This window comes from Pelophylax lessonae, assembly GCF_965119305.1.
Source record: "Pelophylax lessonae genome assembly, chromosome: 8".
In the NCBI taxonomy this organism is placed as follows: Eukaryota; Metazoa; Chordata; class Amphibia; order Anura; family Ranidae; genus Pelophylax; species Pelophylax lessonae.
The window spans coordinates 143,744,927-143,765,309 of NC_138775.1; the positions used below are offsets into that span (position 1 = coordinate 143,744,927).

At 43.3% G+C, this 20,383-nt stretch overlaps 1 protein-coding gene across 1 annotated transcript in view; it reads left to right on the forward strand.

Moving 5' to 3' along the window:
- The first annotated feature begins 1,444 nt into the window (after positions 1-1,444).
- Positions 1,445-20,383, forward strand: part of SCYL3 (SCY1 like pseudokinase 3) — a 93,527-nt gene continuing 74,588 nt past the window's right edge. Inside the window, exons 1-3 of the mRNA XM_082265120.1 lie at positions 1,445-1,923; positions 6,814-6,999; positions 10,866-10,979. Of these exons, the coding sequence (XP_082121246.1) occupies positions 1,759-1,923; positions 6,814-6,999; positions 10,866-10,979 (465 nt within the window). The 5' untranslated portion in view covers positions 1,445-1,758. The remainder of the gene's footprint in view (positions 1,924-6,813; positions 7,000-10,865; positions 10,980-20,383) is intronic.

The following is a 20,383-nucleotide window of genomic DNA, read 5'->3' on the forward strand; positions in this document are numbered from 1 at the left end:
TACAGGGTGAAGCGGACTCGAGTGGGCGGTACAGTCTCTATGTGGTATTACAGGGCGGTGCGGTCTCTAGTGGGCGGTACAGTCTCTAGGTTGTATTAAAGAGCGGTGCGGTGCCCTAGTGGGCGGTACAGTCTCTATGTATTACAGGGCGGTACGGTCTCTAGTGGATGGTACAGTCTCTTCTAGGTGGTATTACAGGACGGTGCTGTCTCTAGTGGGTGGTACAGTCTCTAGTGGGCAGTACAGTCTCTATGTGGTATTACAGGGCGGTGCGGTCTCTAGTGGGCGGTACAGTCTCTATGTGGTATTACAGGGAGGTGCGCTCTCTAGTGGGCGGTACAGTCTCTAGGTATTACAGGGCGGTACGGTCTCTAGTGGATGGTACAGTCTCTTCTAGGTGGTATTACAGGACGGTGCTGTCTCTAGTGGGTGGTACAGTCTCTAGTGGGCAGTACAGTCTCTATGTGGTATTACAGGGCGGTGCGGTCTCTAGTGGGCGGTACAGTCTCTATGTGGTATTACAGGGCGGTGCGGTCTCTAGTGGGCGGTACAGACTCTAGGTGGTATTACAGGGCGGAGCGGTCTCTAGTGGGCGGTACAGTCTCTAGGTGGTATTACAGGGCGGAGCGGTCTCTAGTGGGCGGTACAGTCTCTAGGTGGTATTACAGGGCGGTACGGACTCTAGTGGGCGGTACAGTCTGGTGGTATTACAGGGCGGTGCGGTCTCTAGTGGGCGGTACAGTCTATAGCAGGGGTCTTCAAACTATGGCCCTCCAGTTGTTCAGGAACTACAATTCCCATCATGCCTCGTTATGTCTATGAATTTCAGAGTTTTCCAATGCCTCATGGGATGTGTAGTTCTGCAACAGCTGGAGGGCCGTAGTTTGAGGATCCCTGGTCTATAGGAATAGTGGTATTATAGGGCGGTGTGGTGCTCTAGTGGGCGGTATAGTCTCTATGTGGTATTACAGGGCGGTGCGGTCTCTAGTGGGCGGTACAGTCTCTATGTGGTATTACAGGGCGGTGCGGTCTCTAGTGGGCGGTACAGTCTCTAGGTGGTATTACAGGGCGGAGCGGTACGGTGCTCTAGTGGGCGGTTCAGTCTCTAGGTGGTATTACAGGGCGGTGCGGTCTCTAGTGGGCGGTACAGTCTCTATGTGGTATTACAGGGCCGTGCTGTCTCTAGTGGGCGGTACAGTCTCTAGTGGGCGGTACAGTCTCTAGGTGGTATTACAGGGCGGTGCGGTATCTAGGGGGCGGTACAGGGTCTATGTGGTATTACAGGGCGGTGCGGTCTCTAGTGGGCGGTACAGTCTATAGGACTAGTGGTATTATAGGGCGGTGCGGTGCTCTAGTGGGCGGTACGGGGCGGTGTGGCCTCCAGTGATAGACAGACAGGTAGTTCCGGGTTAGTAGGAGGCGGGTGTACACAGTGTGACTGTCAGGGTTGATATCCGGGTGACCAGTGTAGTGATGTGACGGGTGTTCGGTGTGCGGACAGGAATAGGAAAGCTCGGTTGTGCTGTAGTAAGCTGGGCAGGATGAGAGCGGTGTGTGCGGGGCCTGGCGGGGTGACCCGGGAAGTATGCTGAGTAGTGAGCTCTCCTAGGAGGGGGAAGGCAGTGGTAGGTAGAGCCGGCTGTGCGGAGTGTCCGGCACCGGGTTCTTGTTGCTGTGATCTGATTCCAGGGAAGGGTCCGTCTATCCGCTCAGTTGGCGGGGATCAGGGCGGCCATTCCTGCTTACGGCTGCAGGATCATGGGATCGGAGAGCAGCTCTCTGAGGGGATTCACCCTCCAGGACCCGCCGTGGAGCCAGCCTTCAGGACTCACCATATACCCGGCTCTGCTCCAGGATGGACGCCTGGCTTCAGTCTTCGTCTATCAGCTGGATAACCAGGAGAAGGTGGATAAGGCCGCTAAGGTATGAGGATGGGACATTACTGGAGCTGTCATAGTGACAGAAATGACTGGCCAATCAAGGGGCAGCCTGTCACTTCTGAGAAGAGGTCATTTGTCCCCCTAGTCACAGAAGAGTAGGGACATCCAGGCTTTGGTAGCCCAATAAGGGAAACAGCTGGCCACACACTCTACTATCTGATTTAGATCTACTAACCACTATGCAATTGAATAGAAATTGATTGGATTGTATAGCTTTTGTCTTTCTATTATAGTTTTGGTAGCTGCAACTGAGATTGTACAATCAGATTGTAATAGGTATGGCCACACCAAGATCAACTGTGCTCCATATCCAAGCAAAAGAAAATGAAATGCCTGTATTTGGAGCATTACTTGAACTATAATGGATACAAACATATATTCACCAGCACACCAAGGATCTTGCACAGAAGTCCAAGGAAACTTTATTGCAAAAGAATCACATTAAAATAGGTGCAATGTTTCGGAGTCACGCAGGGCCCCTTCGTCAGACATGTGATGCCTCATGAAGGTGTCCTGCGCAACTCTTTTACTTTGCTACCTTCCTGATGTGATGCTTAGACAATTGTATTTGGTGCTCTGTTGGTCACTCTGTTAAGTCTGACTCTGATGGCATGAAAGGTATGTCTAGTGCCCGTGGTAGTTTGCTGCTATAGTGGGCAATAGGAAATGTACACAATATTTTGGAGAAATGCTGGCAGGATTTTTTTTCTTGTTAAAAGAGGGGTGCACTATTCAATATTGACTGTACTTCATAAGAGCTGTGTATGACTGTACTTCATAAGAGCTGTGTACTATCGACAACAATGGCTCCATGGGATGGATTCCTTTAGCAACACTGACTGTTGATGGGGGAATAGAGCGGTTTAGTTGCAGGAAAGAAAATTGCTCCATCTACGGCCGGCTTAAACCTCCTTTCCTGTGTCAGGACTTCCTTTAAGTTCAAAAAATGTAGGCAAAAACTTCATTAAAAAAGATTTCCTAAAATCTTTTACAGGCGGTGATGGCTCTGTCACCAGTTACTGTAGGGAGGAAGCAGCCATTGGCACCAGCGCCCCCTATTGCCTGGGAGGAAATACTGTCCTTTTCTTTTGGGCCACCCGTGGACAACATGTACTTTCCTCTGTCGCAGACGCTCAGCTTATTATTGGCAACATGGAAAAGCAGACTATTCAAATGTTGCTGAAAGAACAGGATTGTTCTCCCTCCCATAGCACTAGAGGGATGCTGGTCCCAATGGCTGCAGCTTCCTTCAATTACTGGGGACAGATCCATCACAGGCTGTAGAAGATTTTAGGAAGGTTTCTTTTAAATGTGGTTTTGGCCTACATTCCTTGAACTGATAAGGAAATCTAACTGGAAGCTTGGTTTAGCACACTATGCTGCTCCATACGTATGGGATAGCATAGTCTGCCTTTTGGTAAAGGTGAAATAATAAAAGCTGAAAGTGATTGTGTACAGGTACATTAAAAAAAATAAAAAACAAACATATCTATACTTACCTGCTCTGTGCAATGGAATTGCACAGAGCGGCCATGAACCCCCGTCTTTTCAGGTCCCCCGCTGGTGCTCCTGGCCCCTCCCCTCTGTCTATTGCCCCCATGGGAAGCCGCTACCTATTGGGGCACTCATGCATGCTTGCAGCCAAGCCCCGCTGCTGCATCCATTGACACAGAAAGCATGACCCTCTCTGCCCCCCCCCCCCCTCAAGATGTACTATCTGTACCTACAACAAAAAGCAGAGGATAGACCTACTGTGCAAACTGATAGTACATCTTCTATGAATGGAGGAGGAGGGTGGGCCTGCATAGTCGGCACAGTTTCCACTTTTCAGGAGTGCCTGTGAAAGGGGCAGCCACTCGTATTAACTCCAGCAGCACCAGAAGATTATAGCTGCAGGGTATCCTGGGGCAGAGAATAGAATATTTCAGTGAACACAGCAGCCACCAGCACACAGGACGCTCTTCATTCATGTAAACACTGTCACTGCAGTTGATGCACAATAAAAGGTTTTTTAAAAAAAAAAATATATACTTATTTTACCTAGTGATAATCTCCTGAAAATGCTGCCTAAGCACTGTGCTTTCCTCCTTAGGCACCTCATATAATATCTGCTAATGCCAGCCAAAAATGGAGTGCAAACATGTGAACTGACCTTTGGGAAGAAAATAGAGAAACAACGGATGGTTATAGTGTACTCCCAGTACAGGGTGTTTATATCAGGAACTACTTTTCAAATCTTGTTTGTTTTTGAGCTTGGTGGTTCGATATTTAGGTGAAAAGCCAAGTGCTCTGGGATTGAGCTGCTGTAACCAGGGCATTATTGCCATAGACACCTGGGAGGCGAGTTGTTTTCTTTAGCACCACATACACATTTGAATGTACCAGGCATATTTCAGCTCAGCAGGAAAAACTTTGTTTTGGATCCCTAGCTCTTGTGTTGTGTTGCACCTTTTATTAAAACCGCCAGCATGTTTCAGCTCAGGTGTTATTTGCATAGCTGCCTGTGCACTGTAAGCCTATACCCCCCCCCCCCTTGTCTTCTGTCTGCCAGGAGGAGGGCATCATTTTTGTGGATTTGTGCTGTGATAATTATCAACAGCAGAAATGAACTTTGAGTCTTTTTCCCAGGTGACTGTACTTTTTTTTCTACTTTGCTATCAGGGCAAGGGATAAAAAAAAAACCTCAAGAAGTTAAACAGTACATCAGCATTTGTACATGGAGCATAGATCATTCATGCTTCCTCCCGGTAATGGCAGTCTTTTCAGAAAAACCCATACAATACATTTAAAAAACAGAATGCAGAAGGAGAGTTTTGAGTCACTGTAACTTTGCATAGTTTAAAAGAAAAATATGGACTTAAATTGAAATAAAAATAAATAAAACTCACACATACTTGGCTAGGGACACAGATGCTGCATCCACCTAGATATCTCTAAGACTGAGAACTGACTCATAAAGACCGCTGATTGCTCAGATCTGGGTCCTCAGTTATCAGACAACCAGTGACTGCCAGTCACCGGCTCTCTACTCTGCCCCTCCACCACTCAACTGGAGCGCTGGACTGTGGAGGGGGTGGGAGCTGCTGGCTCAGCTCTCGGCAGCTTACTGAGTGACCGAGCCAACTGCCGCTCCAGGCATCTGGGTGGATCCCAATATTAAAGTTTGGATCTCTCCCGAGCCTGTACCAGCTGAGTGATGGCAGTCCACAGCAGACTTTGGCAGGTACCTGTCATAACTCAATTTGTCAGATCACCATTATATATATATATATATCTATACATCTCTATCTATCATATATATTATTTATTTATTTTTACCGCTGTCTGTGCCCCCGTTAGGGTTATTCACCCTCTCTAATTGTCCTGCTTACCGTTCTCAAAAGTGAAAGTGGAGTCGATCCACACTAGTGCGACTTGTCAGCCTGACAAGTTGCGGTCCATTGACCGCTACAGGACCCGTTCTAATAGGAGGGACACAAGTCGCTCCGACTTAGAAAAAGGGTCCTATACTACTTCGGGGCGACCTCGGAGCGACTTGCATAGACTTCCATTATGTGAAGTCCCTGCAAGTCGCTCCGAAGTCGTGGTGCATGGGAATGCACAAGTCGCCCCCGAAGTAGGACAGAGTCATGCCGCCCCAGTGTGAACCGACTCTAAATGAAAGTCTCAATTGACACAAACAGTAATAAAGGAGAAATCTTCCAGCTCTGGTTACCCTGGTGACACCCCGGGATTCCTTTGCTTTGGAGGGATTTCTTTCTCACTGAAAAACATTTTTTTGCCTTTTTTTTTTTTTTTTTTTATTTACTCAAAGTGGTATTAGACGCAAACTTTTATTATATTGCAGCTTACCAATTCTTCATTGTGGTGGCTGCATTCGTTTTTAGGCTTTCTTTCCTTTTTTATTTTCAGCTGGGGATCCAGCCAGTAAGTCTTATTTTTCAACAGGATCCGTTCTCCTGCAAGTGTAGCAGTTAAAGTGTTGAGACAAACCATTTACCACTCACATGGCTACTTAGAATAATCTGCTTCTATTCATGGAAAACCTTTATCCCCAACTGCAGTGTAACTGCAGTGTGAGCTGGAGTTTGGCTTCAATTTGTGTTTGTATCGAAGTCTGCTATTACATCTAATGCTCCCCTCCCCCACCCCCCCAGACTGACAATGTTACTGTCCCAAAGTGCCCCTGCGCTGCAAGAGCGCAGGTTTTATGCTGATAAGAGGAGAAAATAAACTGACTACTTCATCAGTGTGGTTATGCGTTTTCACTGTCCAATCAGCAGGCTGGCAGAAGGTTGGTGATAACTGTATGACTTCAGTGCGTTAGTCCCTGTTCACACTTGAGTGTTTTTCAGCTCGTAAAACGCTCATCTCTGAAGTCTCAAAACCCTCAACAAACAAAATCCCAATCATTTACATGGCCCCTGCTCACATATGAGTATTTTGTCACCTGAAGCAAAACATCTGAAGCTCAAAAAAGTACATGAGCTTATTTTTTGGTAGATTACAAGCGTTTTTGTTAGATGTAAATGCCTGCCTCCAAATGGCAAAAATGCCCAAAAAAACGCCTGAAAACAATACGCTCAGGTGTGAATGGAGCCTTCAAGAAAGGGAAAATAAGATAACTGACATGACCTGAAAGTCATTTTTGATCACAAGACCTACTTTTGAAAGGATGGATTGCTTTTTTCAGCCAGGTACAAAAAACACATGAACATGTTTATGTAGGTGTGTGTGTGTGTATTATCTGCATTTTCTGTTTTGCTAGTGCCTTTTCATGAAGGCATGCCTTTAGTTGTGAGCTTTTTTTTTTTTTTTTTGTTATTTATTTTAAACCTTGTTCTATTAATATTTTATCTTGTGTGTTTTTTAGCATTTAAAAACCTTACGTCATCCATGTCTGCTCCGTTTCTTGTTGTGTACTGTGGAGGAAGATGGGATCTACCTTGTAACAGAGAGGGTGCAGCCCTTGGAAATGCTTCTTGAGAAACTAACAAGTGATGAAATTTGTGCAGGAATCTATGACATTTTGCAAGCTCTGGTATTTCTACATGACCGGGTAAACATCTCCTATTTGTTTTTCTTTTTTTTTTTTTTGTTTCTTTTACTAATGTTTTGGTAAAACCCTTTTTATTTCTAATTTCATTTTCAACACTCAGTGCCGAGTCACACTTGTGCGATGCGGGAAGGCTGCGAATTTGCAGCCTGTTCCCGCATCGCAAACGCACCCCTGACAGTTCACACTGCCATATGCGATACGCAGGGGGTGTCAATTAAATGTTAACGACACCCTCAGTTTGATCGCATATCGGAGTGCGATCTGACAGTTCGCACAGGATCGGATCGCACAAGTGTGAACCACTGTGCGGCTGAAAAAAAGGGTCATGTGCGAGTTTTGTGCGGATGCAGTGCGAATTTAGTCATACAAAGTGTATGGCTGAATTTGCACTGCACATCCGATCGCATGTAATGAAGGAGCAGTGCGCTCCGATATTACATGCGATCGCTGCACACGCTATAGTGTAAACCGGCACTTAGTGCTTATATTGATGGGCTTTCATTGGCAACTGCATGGTGCTTTTGACATCACTCTGAGATCTTTCGATTTCTTGGTTGCAGCACGGCCCCATTAATTGAAAGATGATATAATTCCTGCTGTGGCATGTGTACACCCCTGGCCGCACCCCTAGACACTGTTTCTCTTGTAGCAAAAGTGGACAAGTTTGACAAACGTGCAGTTGTATGGCCCCATATGGAGACAGTGCCCATTTGGCACTGCTTACCCATACATGAATGTCTGTCACATTTTGGATCTGCAGCTGTGTCCTCGTAGAGTAATATAGGCTGCCTCCACATGCTCTGTACAGAGCCTTCCTGTGCGTTCACAAACTGAAAGCATTATAAACCTAGTTGCTATGCTTCGGTTTACAGGGAACACAGGAACGATTGGTATGGACCACACTGTGTTCATTCAGGAAGCGAAGGAGTCGTGTTTACCGACCCCCCCCCCCCCCCCCCCCAGCCCTTCATCTTGATATTCTATTCCCTATGTACCTATAGTCACTGACAGCTGGTGGTGGGAAGGGAGAAGCCAGGGGCACTGGATGATTGAAGCACCTCAAAGGGGTTGTAAGGTCAGAAGTTTTTTTTATCCTAATGCAGTCTATGCATTGGGATAGAAGCTTTCTGTGGGCTGCAGCCCCCCTTGGCACCTCCTAATACTTACCTGAGCCCCCTCTTTATCCTGTGATGTCCACGAGTCCCTCAGCCATCCGCGACTCGCTCTCTCCTGATTGGCTGAGACAGCAGCAGTGCCATTAGTTCCCACTGCTGTCAATAAAAGTCAGTAAGCCAATCAGGAGAGAGAGGGGGCAGGGTCAAACAATGGACACACAGAGCTGCAGTTTGGCCTGTGGTGCCCCCATAGTAGACTGCAGTGGGGGCATTCAACAGGAGGCAGGGAGGGGCCTGGAGCAGCGAAGAAGAACCCGAGAAAAGGGGGATTCAGGCCACTCTGTGCAAATCCACTGCACAGAGCATAACATGTTGTTTTTATTTTTATTTTTTTTTAAATAACAAACGAGACTATTCAATCACGTTTAGGGTCCATTCACACTAGCGCGACTTGTCAGGCGACTTGGTCGCCTGACAAGTCACGGTGGGTCGCTCGCCATTGAATAGTACAGGACCCGTTCTAATAGGAGCGACACAAGTCGCTCCGACTTGGAAAAAGAGTCCTGTACTACTTTGGGGCGACTTGCATTGACTTCAGTGATATGAAGTCCGTGCAAGTCGCGCTGCACGCTGTGCACCGCGACTTCACAGGTCGCCCCACCAAGTCGTGTCGCCCCCTGTCTGAACGGGGCCTTAGAGTCGGTTCACACGAAGGCGACACGACTCTGTACTACTTCGGGGCCGACTTGTGCATTGCCATGCACCACGAATTCGGAGCGACTTGCATGGACTTCACATAATGGAAGTACAGGACCCTTTTTGTAAGTCGGAGCGACTTGTGTCGCTCCTATTAGAACGGGTCCTGTGGCGGTCAATGGACCGCGAGGGAGCGCGACTTGTCAGGCTGACAAGTCGCGCTAGTGTGGATCTACTCTAACTAGAGCTGGAAGTAGGTGATCAACAACATTGTCAGCTGCTGCTGCTAAAGGCAATTTTTTTTATTTTTAGCAGTTTCAGGGGGTCCGTTATTTTATAATAAAATTGCATTGTCACTGTGGGGCTAGGTTAGTCTTAAATAGACATTTAGTTCTAAATTGCCTTTTTTAAGTAGGGGCCGAACAACAAAAACAAAAAGGTGGTAAGTTGAGCCGGGAATTTTTTTTTTTCTATTTTTTGGTTTCCCAAAAAAAGTTAAAGCCCAGCCTTAGCTGACACTTTAAGCAGTTGCAACTTTTTTTTTTTGTTAACCACTTTCTGCCACTGTCTCCTGGCCCTTTAAGTGGATCTAAATGTCGGGATACGGAGGCGGACATTTTGATCATGTGACTGCTGTGGTTAGCAATCATCAAGTTTGCATCAGGAGCTTTTCTGTAGCCATTCATTACTGTGCTGGGAGCGCATTAAAGCCCACCTGTCCATAGGCTTCATATATACACACCAGGTCGGCACGTGGTTAAAAAGCTTTAAACCATATGAATAAAAACTGACTGGTAGCTCCCCTGGCAGTTTTATATTGTTTGTCTTTGTCTCAGCTCCTGTATCTGTCCCTTTTTTCCTGGTAACTTTGGCCCGCATATAAAGTTGAAGAACAATATAAATAAATGTATGTTAAAAAGAAAATTGAATACCATTACATGTATTAATTACATTTGGGGGTATGTTTATAAAGCAGTGAAAGTAACTTGCCAATTATTTACTGCAGGTAGATCTTCTTGGTGCATGTGTTTTTAAATTGCAGTGAATAATTGGTGAATGAGACCTTCACTGCTTTATAAACATGCCTCAGATTACCAAAAACAATACATTTTGCTATAGTAGACTTTTAAGTGTTTTGCCCTTATTTTACCTTTTAACCCCTTAACACAGACAGTACACAAATATGTGGCCCCACTGGACTGGGCTTTTTTTGGGTGGAGCTGCATATTTGTGTATCTCCCTTTGTGCTGTGGCGCCCTCCCAGAGCAGAGAGGCCCCGGAGCCCAGTTCTGACGATCGGGTCCCAGAGTGCCCGATTCCGGGTCACCTGATGGCTTTAAAAGCCTATGTTTGGTCAGTCACTGTGAAGCCCACCCCTCTGTTTTCTGTGTCTATGAATGAACGAGAGAGATACATTGTATCTTTGCTGTGTCCTTGCAGAGATAATTTAAAAAAAAAAAAAAAAGTGTGCAAGGAAAGAAGGGGAAAAATAAATGTTTAAAACAAGTTGATAAAGGTTTGATCTAGGTCAGGGTCAGTATTTTTTCTGGACAGGATTTTATTTTTGTTTATTTATTTTTTTTTTAAATTCGTTTGTCTGAGTTTTAGGTAGGATAAAAATAAAAAGTAAAATGTGCACTGTAATGTTTTTTTTTTTTTGGGGGGGGGGGGGGGGAGAAACAGCTAGTAACATACACATGTGTTATTGCTGCAATTGTCCGAAGCAGTAGAATTTATTTTGGGATGTTCTTTGGTGGTAGGTTATGGTAATGGAAAGAAATATATACTGGTAAATTTAAAACTTTTTTTTTTTTTTTTTTTCTTTTTTAAGCCTGATTTTGTTCTGGAAAAAAAAGCAGTATGATCCACCCAGATGCACAATTCAGTTGTGATGCTATGTACGGTTTTATTAACCCATATTAAAGTTGCAAATATGGGCTTAGGCATTAAGATTTGTTTTACCCTTAGGCACGAAGGGATTATTAATTTGAGTTTTTAAGATACTGCTAAAAGATCATTCTGTGTTATTTGCAAGTCTTATTGTTTTTATTGCAGGGAAAGGTCTCCCATAACAATGTGTGTCTTTCCTCTTTGTTTGTGAGTGAAGATGGACACTGGAAGTTGGGTGGAATGGAGATGGTCTGCAAATTAACAGAGGTGGTTCCGGAGGTAAGGCTTTATTGCCCGTAGTATAATGTGCTGACGTAGAATTCTTTGTACCAATTATGTGCCCCATGGCTACATCAGTCCGAAGTATTTTTAAACGTTCATTAATACGCTACAATAATGTTGAAGTAAATCTCCTGCTTTCTCTAAACAGAGTACCGTATTGCTTTGTTGTTGGAAAGAAAACTGCTGTGTCCAATGCTGCCTAATGTCACTTTTTACATGCAGCACCAACTTCTATTGTGTTGAAACGCTGTAAGAACAGTAGGATGGTGGAGACCATCCGGATGAGGATGTTTGAATGTTGCGTTTGTAGTTTGGCATATTTTTGTATATTTTGTTTGTACACTTTGTAATTGATCCCACTGTAGACTTCATAAGACGTGTCATTTCCCCAGATAATTGTATCTGCTGAACATGTTAAATTGGAGAAGCAGTCACTTGAGATTCAGTGGCTGACTTAATTAAGCGCATAAATCGCATCATTGTTTCCTTGGATCATCTAGATTCTGCACTCCTCATAACAAAAAAAATATTAAATTGACGTTTTTTTTTTTTTTTTGTTTTTTTTTGTTCATTTATCATATGCTAAAGTTTTTGCACCCTAGTCAAATTAAAATTTTAGTCTCTGCAACCTCTGTAGGTATAAAAATATAATGTTTATTGACAGTAAATCTGACATAATTAACCACCTCCTTCCTTGGCCTATTCTGACATTTCGCTCCTACATGTGAAAATCTACTTTGTTTTTCTTTTTTTGCTAGAAAATTACTTTAAACCCCCAAACATTATATATGTTTGTTTTAGCAGAGACCCTATAGAAAAAACTGGTGTGTGTTGCAATTTTTTATGTCACACTGTATTTGTGCAGCAGTTTTTCAAACACTGTTTTCTTGGAAGAAAAAACATTCATGAATAAATAAAAAAAAAAAAACATAGTCCATTTTTTTTTTTTTTTTTGGTATAATGTGAAAGATGTTGCGTCAAGTAAATCGATACCTAACAGGTTACCCTTTAAAATTGCGTCCGCCCGTGTAATGGCGGCAAACTACGGTGCTTAAAATTCTCTATAGGCGACGCTTTAAATGCCTTTACAGGTTACCAGTTTAGAGTGGCACAGGTGGTCTGATGCTGGAATTGTTGCTCTCGCTCTGGCGTTCGTGACAATACCTCATGTGTTATGCGATCACCGTTTACATATGCGTGCGGGAGTAACGTATGTGTTCGCATTTGTGCGTGAGCACTGTGGGACGGTGGCGCTTTAAATTTCTTTTATACAAAATTTTTTTTTTTTGTAAAAACTTTATTGCTATCACAAGGGATGAACATCTCTTGTGATCGCATGGGTTATGACAGGTCCTCTTTATGGAGAGATTTGGGATCTATTAGACCCCAAATCTCTCGTCTGTCCCCCCATGCAGCCGAAATCGGTCTGATCGGCTGCTTCTCTGGCCGCTGGTACACAAAGGGGCGGAACCGTAAGTGACAAATACCCTTCTCTCCCGGTTTCCAGGGTTACAGACAGAGGGGAATGATGTCATTTCCGCTCTCTGTTCCTGGCAGCCATTGCCGCCGACTGCATCGCTCCTGACCTCCACGATGGGATGGGGGAACCCCGTCCGCCACCCGCAGAAGTGATAGAGTGGATAATTAGCCACTCAGATCACGCCTGCCTTCTGCAGAATTGTCGGCTGAAAATATTGGTATGGGGATGATGCCTGTAGGTGCAGGCATCATCCCGGTAGAACTACTGAAACCCAAGAATGTATGAGTGCGTCCTTGGCTGGGAAGTGGGTTAAACAGAGGTAAAAACACATAATGCTCAACTAGGTCTATCTACTATTTTTTTTTGCACATACAGGGGATCTATTCGTTCATACAATAGAAACCAAAGAGTGACGCAAAATCTTTTCATATTTTAATACAATCCCTTAATGGAATAATGAAATTCTTATGTTCCACCAAAAAATAAGCAAGTACATACTAATGACACTTTAAAGTGATATTAAAGGTAAACCTAACAAATAAAAAAATAAAAATTTCAAACATGTTATACTTGTCTGCTCTGTGCATTGGTTTTGCACAGAGCAGCCCCAATCCTCTTCGGTCCCCCACCAGCACTCTCAGAATGCCCCCATAGCAAGCCACTTGCTATAGAGGCACTTGTGCGTGCTTGCTTCAGGGCTTGTTTGCAAAGGGTAAGACAGCCGGTAGTATGTGTAAGGCAGGATTGCTGAGGACAAAGGACTATTAGATCAGCAATCCCTGTGAACAGTGCACAGCACAGGGAGGAATTACATTTCCAAATATTAAGCAGTCGGAGGCAGCAGTGCCTCAGATGATCTCACTGCAGACATATAAAGTTATGAGGCTTCAGGCATGTCAGTGCCTATGCACAGTCACAAGTAGGGACGTGCACTGCTATCATATGCAAAGGTTGTTTAGCCTTTTTTCACGTACAAAAAACAAAGTTATTTGGTCAAGGTAGGCCAAGCGTTTGCATGCAAATGTAACTGTAAGCTATATTGACTTTCCAGTTTTTTTTATTTTTTTTTTATTTAAATCTCCTGGAACTTCTTCTGTAAGCTTTGTAATAAACGAACATTCATGGAGTGCCACAAAACTATAAATAGCCATATTCCCATGTTTTCTCTGGCAGGTACACTGGTTTTATAATTGCTTATTATCTGTTAAGTGTGTTTGCAAACTGAAAATCACAGGAGGAGCAGCTGCCTCTATCATTTACCTGTCACAGCTCACTCGGTGTGCAGCTGGTAAAATAAAACATCTGTACTAACAGCCATTTTGTCGATAATCTGAATCTTTATTTTCCTGTATTGTTGTTATCGTGTAGTCTTACCTCCCTCCAAATTATTTTTATTCACCTAGCAGAATCGTCAGGCAGAATGTTGAGGATGTAAGACTTTCCGGTCTCATTCTTGAGCTCAGACACCCAAAAATCTGTCCTGGCAAACATACTGTCAGGATTATATAAAGGGTTGTGTCTATTTACTTGATGTAACCAGTGCTGTATTTTGGCCTAGGCCAACAAGGCCCAGGCCTAGGGCAGCACTTTGCAGGGGGGCGTCAAAGTCCCCTCCACCTTAGACTCTATTGGCCACTAGTTGCTAGAGCTGCCTCTCTCACCTCCTCTCTATCACCTACCCTCTCTCTCTCTCTCTTTCTCTCTTTCTTTCTTTCTTTCTTTCTTTCTTTCTTTCTTTCTTTCTTTCTTTCTTTCTTTCTTTCTTTCTTTCTTTCTTTCTTTCTTTCTTTCTTTCTTTCTTTCTTTCTTTCTTTCTTTCTTTCTTTCTTTCTTTCTTTCTTTCTTTCTTTCTTTCTTTCTTTCTTTCTTTCTTTCTTTCTTTCTTTCTTTCTTTCTTTCTTTCTTTCTTTCTTTCTCATGAGATCTCAAGGGTTCAGGCTGGGACTTGTAGTCTTTCAATATTGGAGGGAGTCGCATCTATTCAAAAGCAAGGAGTGGGGCACATTTACATAGGAGGGGGCGCCCCAATTTTAGTTTTGCCTAGGGCAGCACAAAACTAAAATACACCACTGGATGTAACCCCATGTTCATGCTTTACAAATTAGGATTTTTTGCACTAAATTTCATTTAAGGGTGTTTTTTTCCTGTTTTTGATTAACAGTTGTGCAAATATATCGTGCAACATAAAAAATTGCAACTGCCCAATTTTATTCTACAGAGCCTTTGCTTTCAGAAAAACAAATTAAAAGTTTTTTTTTTTTTTTTTCCTGTGACTGCAATTTAACTTTAAAGAAAATGAAAGAAAGTACTCTTGTAAGGCGAATAAATTGCCAAACAGCGTATTGCTATAAAATAAACCCCTGCGCTCAGGTTTCAACTTAAACTTATCAACTGCTGCTACTTACACACAAATACAGTAAAAAAAGAAACCTAGCATGTTCCCAAGTAAACTGGGTTACACATCAAAGAAAACAAAAACCTATTTTATTTCTTATGACGCCGCTCAAAGTAGAGATGAAGGCAAAACTCCTTGTCCCAGAGCATGGGGCGCAGGCTTGTCCTAATACCAATCCAGGGGGGTTTTAAATTGAAAGAGGAAAGGATCGCTTCTACTTCTGACCAGCCCAGGTGAATAAAAAATAAAGAGCGGCCTTAGCCCACATGTTTTCACGGAACCATACAGGCTGATGCATTTTGCATTGCCCACCAGGGCTTACTCATTAGGCGGGGCGAAATGCATCAGCGTACATGGTTTGGTGGAGACATGTAGGCTGAGGCCGTTCTTTATCGTTTACCTGGACTGGAGTAGTGCTGATCCTTTCCTCTTTACACATGTATGGCAGATTAGGTAAACCTGGCCTTCCCAACAATTTTATATTTGAGAAAAGATATCAATTATTCTACATTGTTTGTTTTTTTTTTTTTTCTTTATAATAGAATATATTTTTTCTTTCTTGTACATTAACCCTTTTTTTTTTTCCCAGGCCCTGTGCTCCCCTTTTAGACTGCATTCATTCATGGGTGTTTTTGAATAGTGGGCAGAATCGTCGCATTTCTGCTAGCGGTTTTAAAAAGGCCCAGGTGTGAATAACAATGCGCATTTCGGATGCCCTTTATTTAAATGACGCCTAAAAAAGCAGTGTGGTTATGCCTCGGTTGTCGTGCGATTAATCGTGCTCCACAATTTTATTTTTTTTTTTTTTGAGGCGACAAGCTTCACGAGATGGAGTTTCCTGTGGGATTTATTGCGCCAGACCCGCACCACGTCTTTTAGGTGCTTTTCAAATGAGAGGCATCTTAAAAGTGCTTTGAGCAATTTGTCATTCACACCTGGGCATTTCGAAATCGCGGCGATTCTGCTCACTATTCTATTTTAAACGCTCATGTGCAAATGCAGCTTTAAACTCAGTTGGCCATTTTTGCCATTTTTTTTTTTTTTTTTTTCCCTTGGTTTCCAGAGTTTAATACCCCCCCCCCATAAACCATACATTTTATAAAAGCACAGGACCTGTAGAATAAACCCAAAAGTGCTACTGATTTTATTTAGGTCCCACGATAGTTGTGCAAATGTTTATCACAGTGTAATTTTTGTCAAATAGGCTGAAATCATTATTGGCGGACACAAAAACATACCTTAGGAATTTCTTTCTACATTCTACTAAAGCTAAAACTGTAATGAATGACAAATGTTTGTAAATTTTACATTGTGCTGTTTTACGAAGTGATAACCTCCTAGATACAGTTGGGCAAAAAAGTATTTAGTCAGCCACCAATTGTGCAAGTTCTCCCACTTAAAATAATGAGAGAGACCTGTAATTTTCATCATAGGTATACTTCAACTATGAGAGACAAAATGAGAGAGAAAATCCAGAAAATCACATTGTCTGATTCTTAAGAATTTATTTGCAAATTATGGTGGAAAATAAGTATTTGGTCAATAACAAAAGTTCCTCTCAATACTTTGTTATAATCCCCCTTGTTGGCAATGAGAGGTCAAACGTTTTCTGTAAGTCTTCACAAGGTTTTCACACACTGTTGCTGGTATTTTGGCCCATTCCTCCATGCAGATCTCCTCTGGAGCAGTGATGTTTTGGGGCTGTCGCTGGGCAACACAGACTTTCAACTCCCTCCATAGGTTTTCTATGGGGTTGAGATCTGGAGACTGGCTAGGCCACTCCAGGACCTTGAAATGCTTCTTACAAAGCCACTCCTTCGTTGCCCGGGCGGTGTGTTTGGGATCATTGTCATGCTAAAAGACCCAGCCATGTTTCATGTTCAATGCCCTTCCTGATGGAAGGAGGTTTTCTCTCAAAATCTTGCGATACATGGCCCCATTCATTCTTTCCTTTGCACGGATCAGTCGTTCTGGTCCCTTTGCAGAAAAACAGCCCCAAAGCATGATGTTTCCACCCCCATGCTTCACAGTTTGTATGATGTTCTTTGAATGCAACTCGGCATGCTTTCTCCTCTAAACACGACGAGTTGAGTTTTTACCAAACAGTTCTACTTTGGTTTCATCTGACCATATGACATTCTCCCAATCCCCTTCTGGATCATCCAAATGCACTCTAGCAACCTTCAGAAGGGCCCAGACATGTACTGGCTTAAGCAGGGGGACACGTCTCGCACTGCAGGATTTGAGTCCCTGGCGGCGTAGTGTGTTACTGATGGTAGCCTTTGTTTGGTCCCAGCTCTCTGCAGGTCATTCACTAGGTCCCCCCGTGTGGTTCTGGGATTTTTGCTCACCGTTCTTTTGATCATTTTGACCGCACAGGGTGAGATCATGCGTGGAGCCCCAGATCGAGGGAGATTATCAGTTGTCTTGTAGGTCTTCCATTTTCTAATAATTGCTCCCACAGTTGATTTCTTCACACAAAGCTGCTTGCCTATTGCAGATTCATTCTTCCCAGCCTGGTGCAGGTCTACAGTTTTTGTTTCTGGTGTCCTTCGACAGCGCTTTGGTCTTGGCCATAGTGGAGTTTGGAGTGTGACTGTTTGAGGTTGTGGACAGGTGTCTTTTTTTTATACTGATAACAAGTTCAAACGGGTGCCATTAATACAGGTAACGAGTGGAGGACAGAGGAGCCTCTTACACACGTACCGATTGTCGGCCGTAAATATTCGGCCAATGTCCGATCGGCCGATTGTCGGCTTGTTAGTATGATGCTTCCGACAACCGACTGAGACTTTTCGGCCGAACTAAATCTGGTGTGCAGGCTATAAAATTTTTGTAGGCCAACAAAGAACGGCCGATTGTTCATCAGTCAGTACAGATTTCGGCCGACAAAAAGCAGATGAGCAAGACTGGGCATGCTCGGAGAAGAAAAAACACACGGAAAGTTAACCATCACATGACATCACTTCTGCAGTCGGTTGTTGTTGGTCGACAAAATTCGTGTGCAGTCTTTAGCACTTTTCAAACTACACGACCGCACCGGACAAAAGACGGCCGGACGGTCGGCCGACAATCGATGCGTGTGTACGGGGCTTTAAAGAAGAAGTCGCAGGTCTGTGAGAGCCAGAAATCTTGCTTGTTTGTAGGTGACCAAATACCGTACTTACTTATTTTACAGAGGAATTTACTGATTAATTCATTAGAAATCCTACAATGTGTTTTCCTGGATTATTTTCCCCCATTCTATCTCTCATAGTTGAAGTGTACCTATGATGAAAATTACAGGCCTCTCTCTCATCTTTTTAAGTGGGAGAACTTGCTCAATTATTGGCTGACTAAATACTTTTTTGCCCAACTATATTTAGAGTAAGTTTTTTCCTCTTTTCACTTACAGCTTTCAGAGTATGTAAAAAAAAAAAAAAAAAAAAAAACCCAAAACTATACATTTCCTTAACCACTTGCCGACTGCGCACAGTATATTTACTGCGGCAGTCGGCCCCGGCCAGGCAGAGTGACGTAGGTCTACGTCGCTCGCCTGTCACTCCTTCTAGAGCCAATAGTGGGCGAGCGCGCGCCCGCCCGCCTCGGCTCGTTCACGGAGGAGTGCGGTAGTGTGACTGGCGGACCCGATGTCCGCCGGTCACACTACGATCGCCGGTACAGCGGGAGAAAGACAGAGCGGCTTATGTAAACAAGCCGCCTGTCAGTTCTCCCTGTGTAAAAATTAAGATCAGACGGTTCTACTATGTAGAACCGTTGATCTTTGTTTTTACACCAATAGCAATGTCCCACTACAGTTAAAAGCACGCCCCTAGGACACACTTAACCCCTCCCTGTCCAATACAGTTAACCCCTTCCCTGCCAGTGTCATTTTTGCAGTAACAGTGCATATATATAGCACTGATTACTGCAGTAATGTCACTGGAACCCCCAAAAGTGTCAAAAATGTCAGTCAAGGGTCCGATCTGTCCGCCGCAATGTCGCAGTACCGCAAAAAAAATCGCAGATCGCCGCCATTACTCGTTAAAAAAAAAAAAAAAAAAAAAACACCAAAAATGACAATCTTTCCCTTTGTTAGTAAACGCGATAACTTTTTTGCGCAAACCAATCAAAATATGCTTTTTTTTTTTTTTTTTTTTCCTACCAAACATAGGTAGCGTAAAACAAATTGGCCGAAAATGTTAAAAAATTTTGATTTTTTTTACATTTTTTTGGGGGGGGAATTTCATATAAAAAAAAAAGTGAAAAATATTGTTATTTTTGCAAAAATTACGCTTTTTTTTGTTTATAGCGCGTGATCAAAAAATCGCACAGGTGATCAAATACCACCAAAAGAAAGCTCTGTTTGTGGGGGGAAAAAAAGGACGTGAAATTCGTTTAGGTACAGCGTCGCACGACCGCGCAATTGTCCGTTAAAGTCACGCAGTAAAAAATCGCAAAAAACCCCCTGGTCTTTTAGCAGGAAAATCCTCCGGTGGTAAAGTGGTTAAAGTATTGAAAGGACTAACATGCGTTGCATTAGGGAAGCCCATTCATTTGAATGGGCTGCCCAACGCACATAAATTTCTCTAAAAGGTGCATATATAATTTTCAAAAATGCAGTGCACCACAATATGTGGTTAGTTCTCCAACCTACCTGCCGAGTTCCTTGAAAAAACTATGTGTAAGTGTACCTAGAATTGATGCTGCTTTGAAGGCAAAGGGTGGTCACACCAAATATTGATTTGGTTTTGATTTCCCTTCTGTTCATTTACTTTCCATGTTAAGTGATAAAAATACTTCAGTTTCTAAAAGCAATTTTAATTTGGAGCATTATTTCAAACCTGCCTAAAACTTTTGCACAGTAGTGTAATTTCATGGTCACTGACCTGACCTGGCCAGTTGCAAACGGTTCTGTAGGTTCATATGCCTTGCATCCATGGCTATGAAAGGGTTAAGGGACACAGTATGGAGTATTCAGGTACATTGGGTTATGCTGCTCCTCTTCAGGAGGATGGACAGTGGCAGACACAGCTGTAAGGCCAGAAGGCCAGTCCATTAAAACCTCTCCCACTCCAGCTTCCCTCAGGTTAATTTTACTAGCATCCTAGGAGAATGAATATCTCCTCCTTTTTTTTTTTTTTTCTAACAAGATTCTTCCATTGTGCATCATCGCAAACTATTAAATAATATAATGTGCGACACAGCAGCTATACCAACTGTGCTTACCACTGCAAAGTAATAGAAAAATATTACAAAATAAGGTACTGAGCTATTTAAAACTAAATATCACATTCCAGTAAGTGCTAGCTGGTAAGGTGCTTAGAAAATATGAAAAAGTGACTAAGTGTACAAAGTGCAAAAACTAGTGCAATTTGACAACAAAAAGTGCTTGAGGATGAAGATTCTTCCATTGCTGCAGAGCCATTGCAGCTTTACAGATTGGCTGATCCTTGGCATAGCCCTGAAGACTTTACCTGTAAGGGGCTGTGAAGAATAAGCGACGCCAGCCTGTAATGTACCCTCAGAGCACTGGACACTGCATTA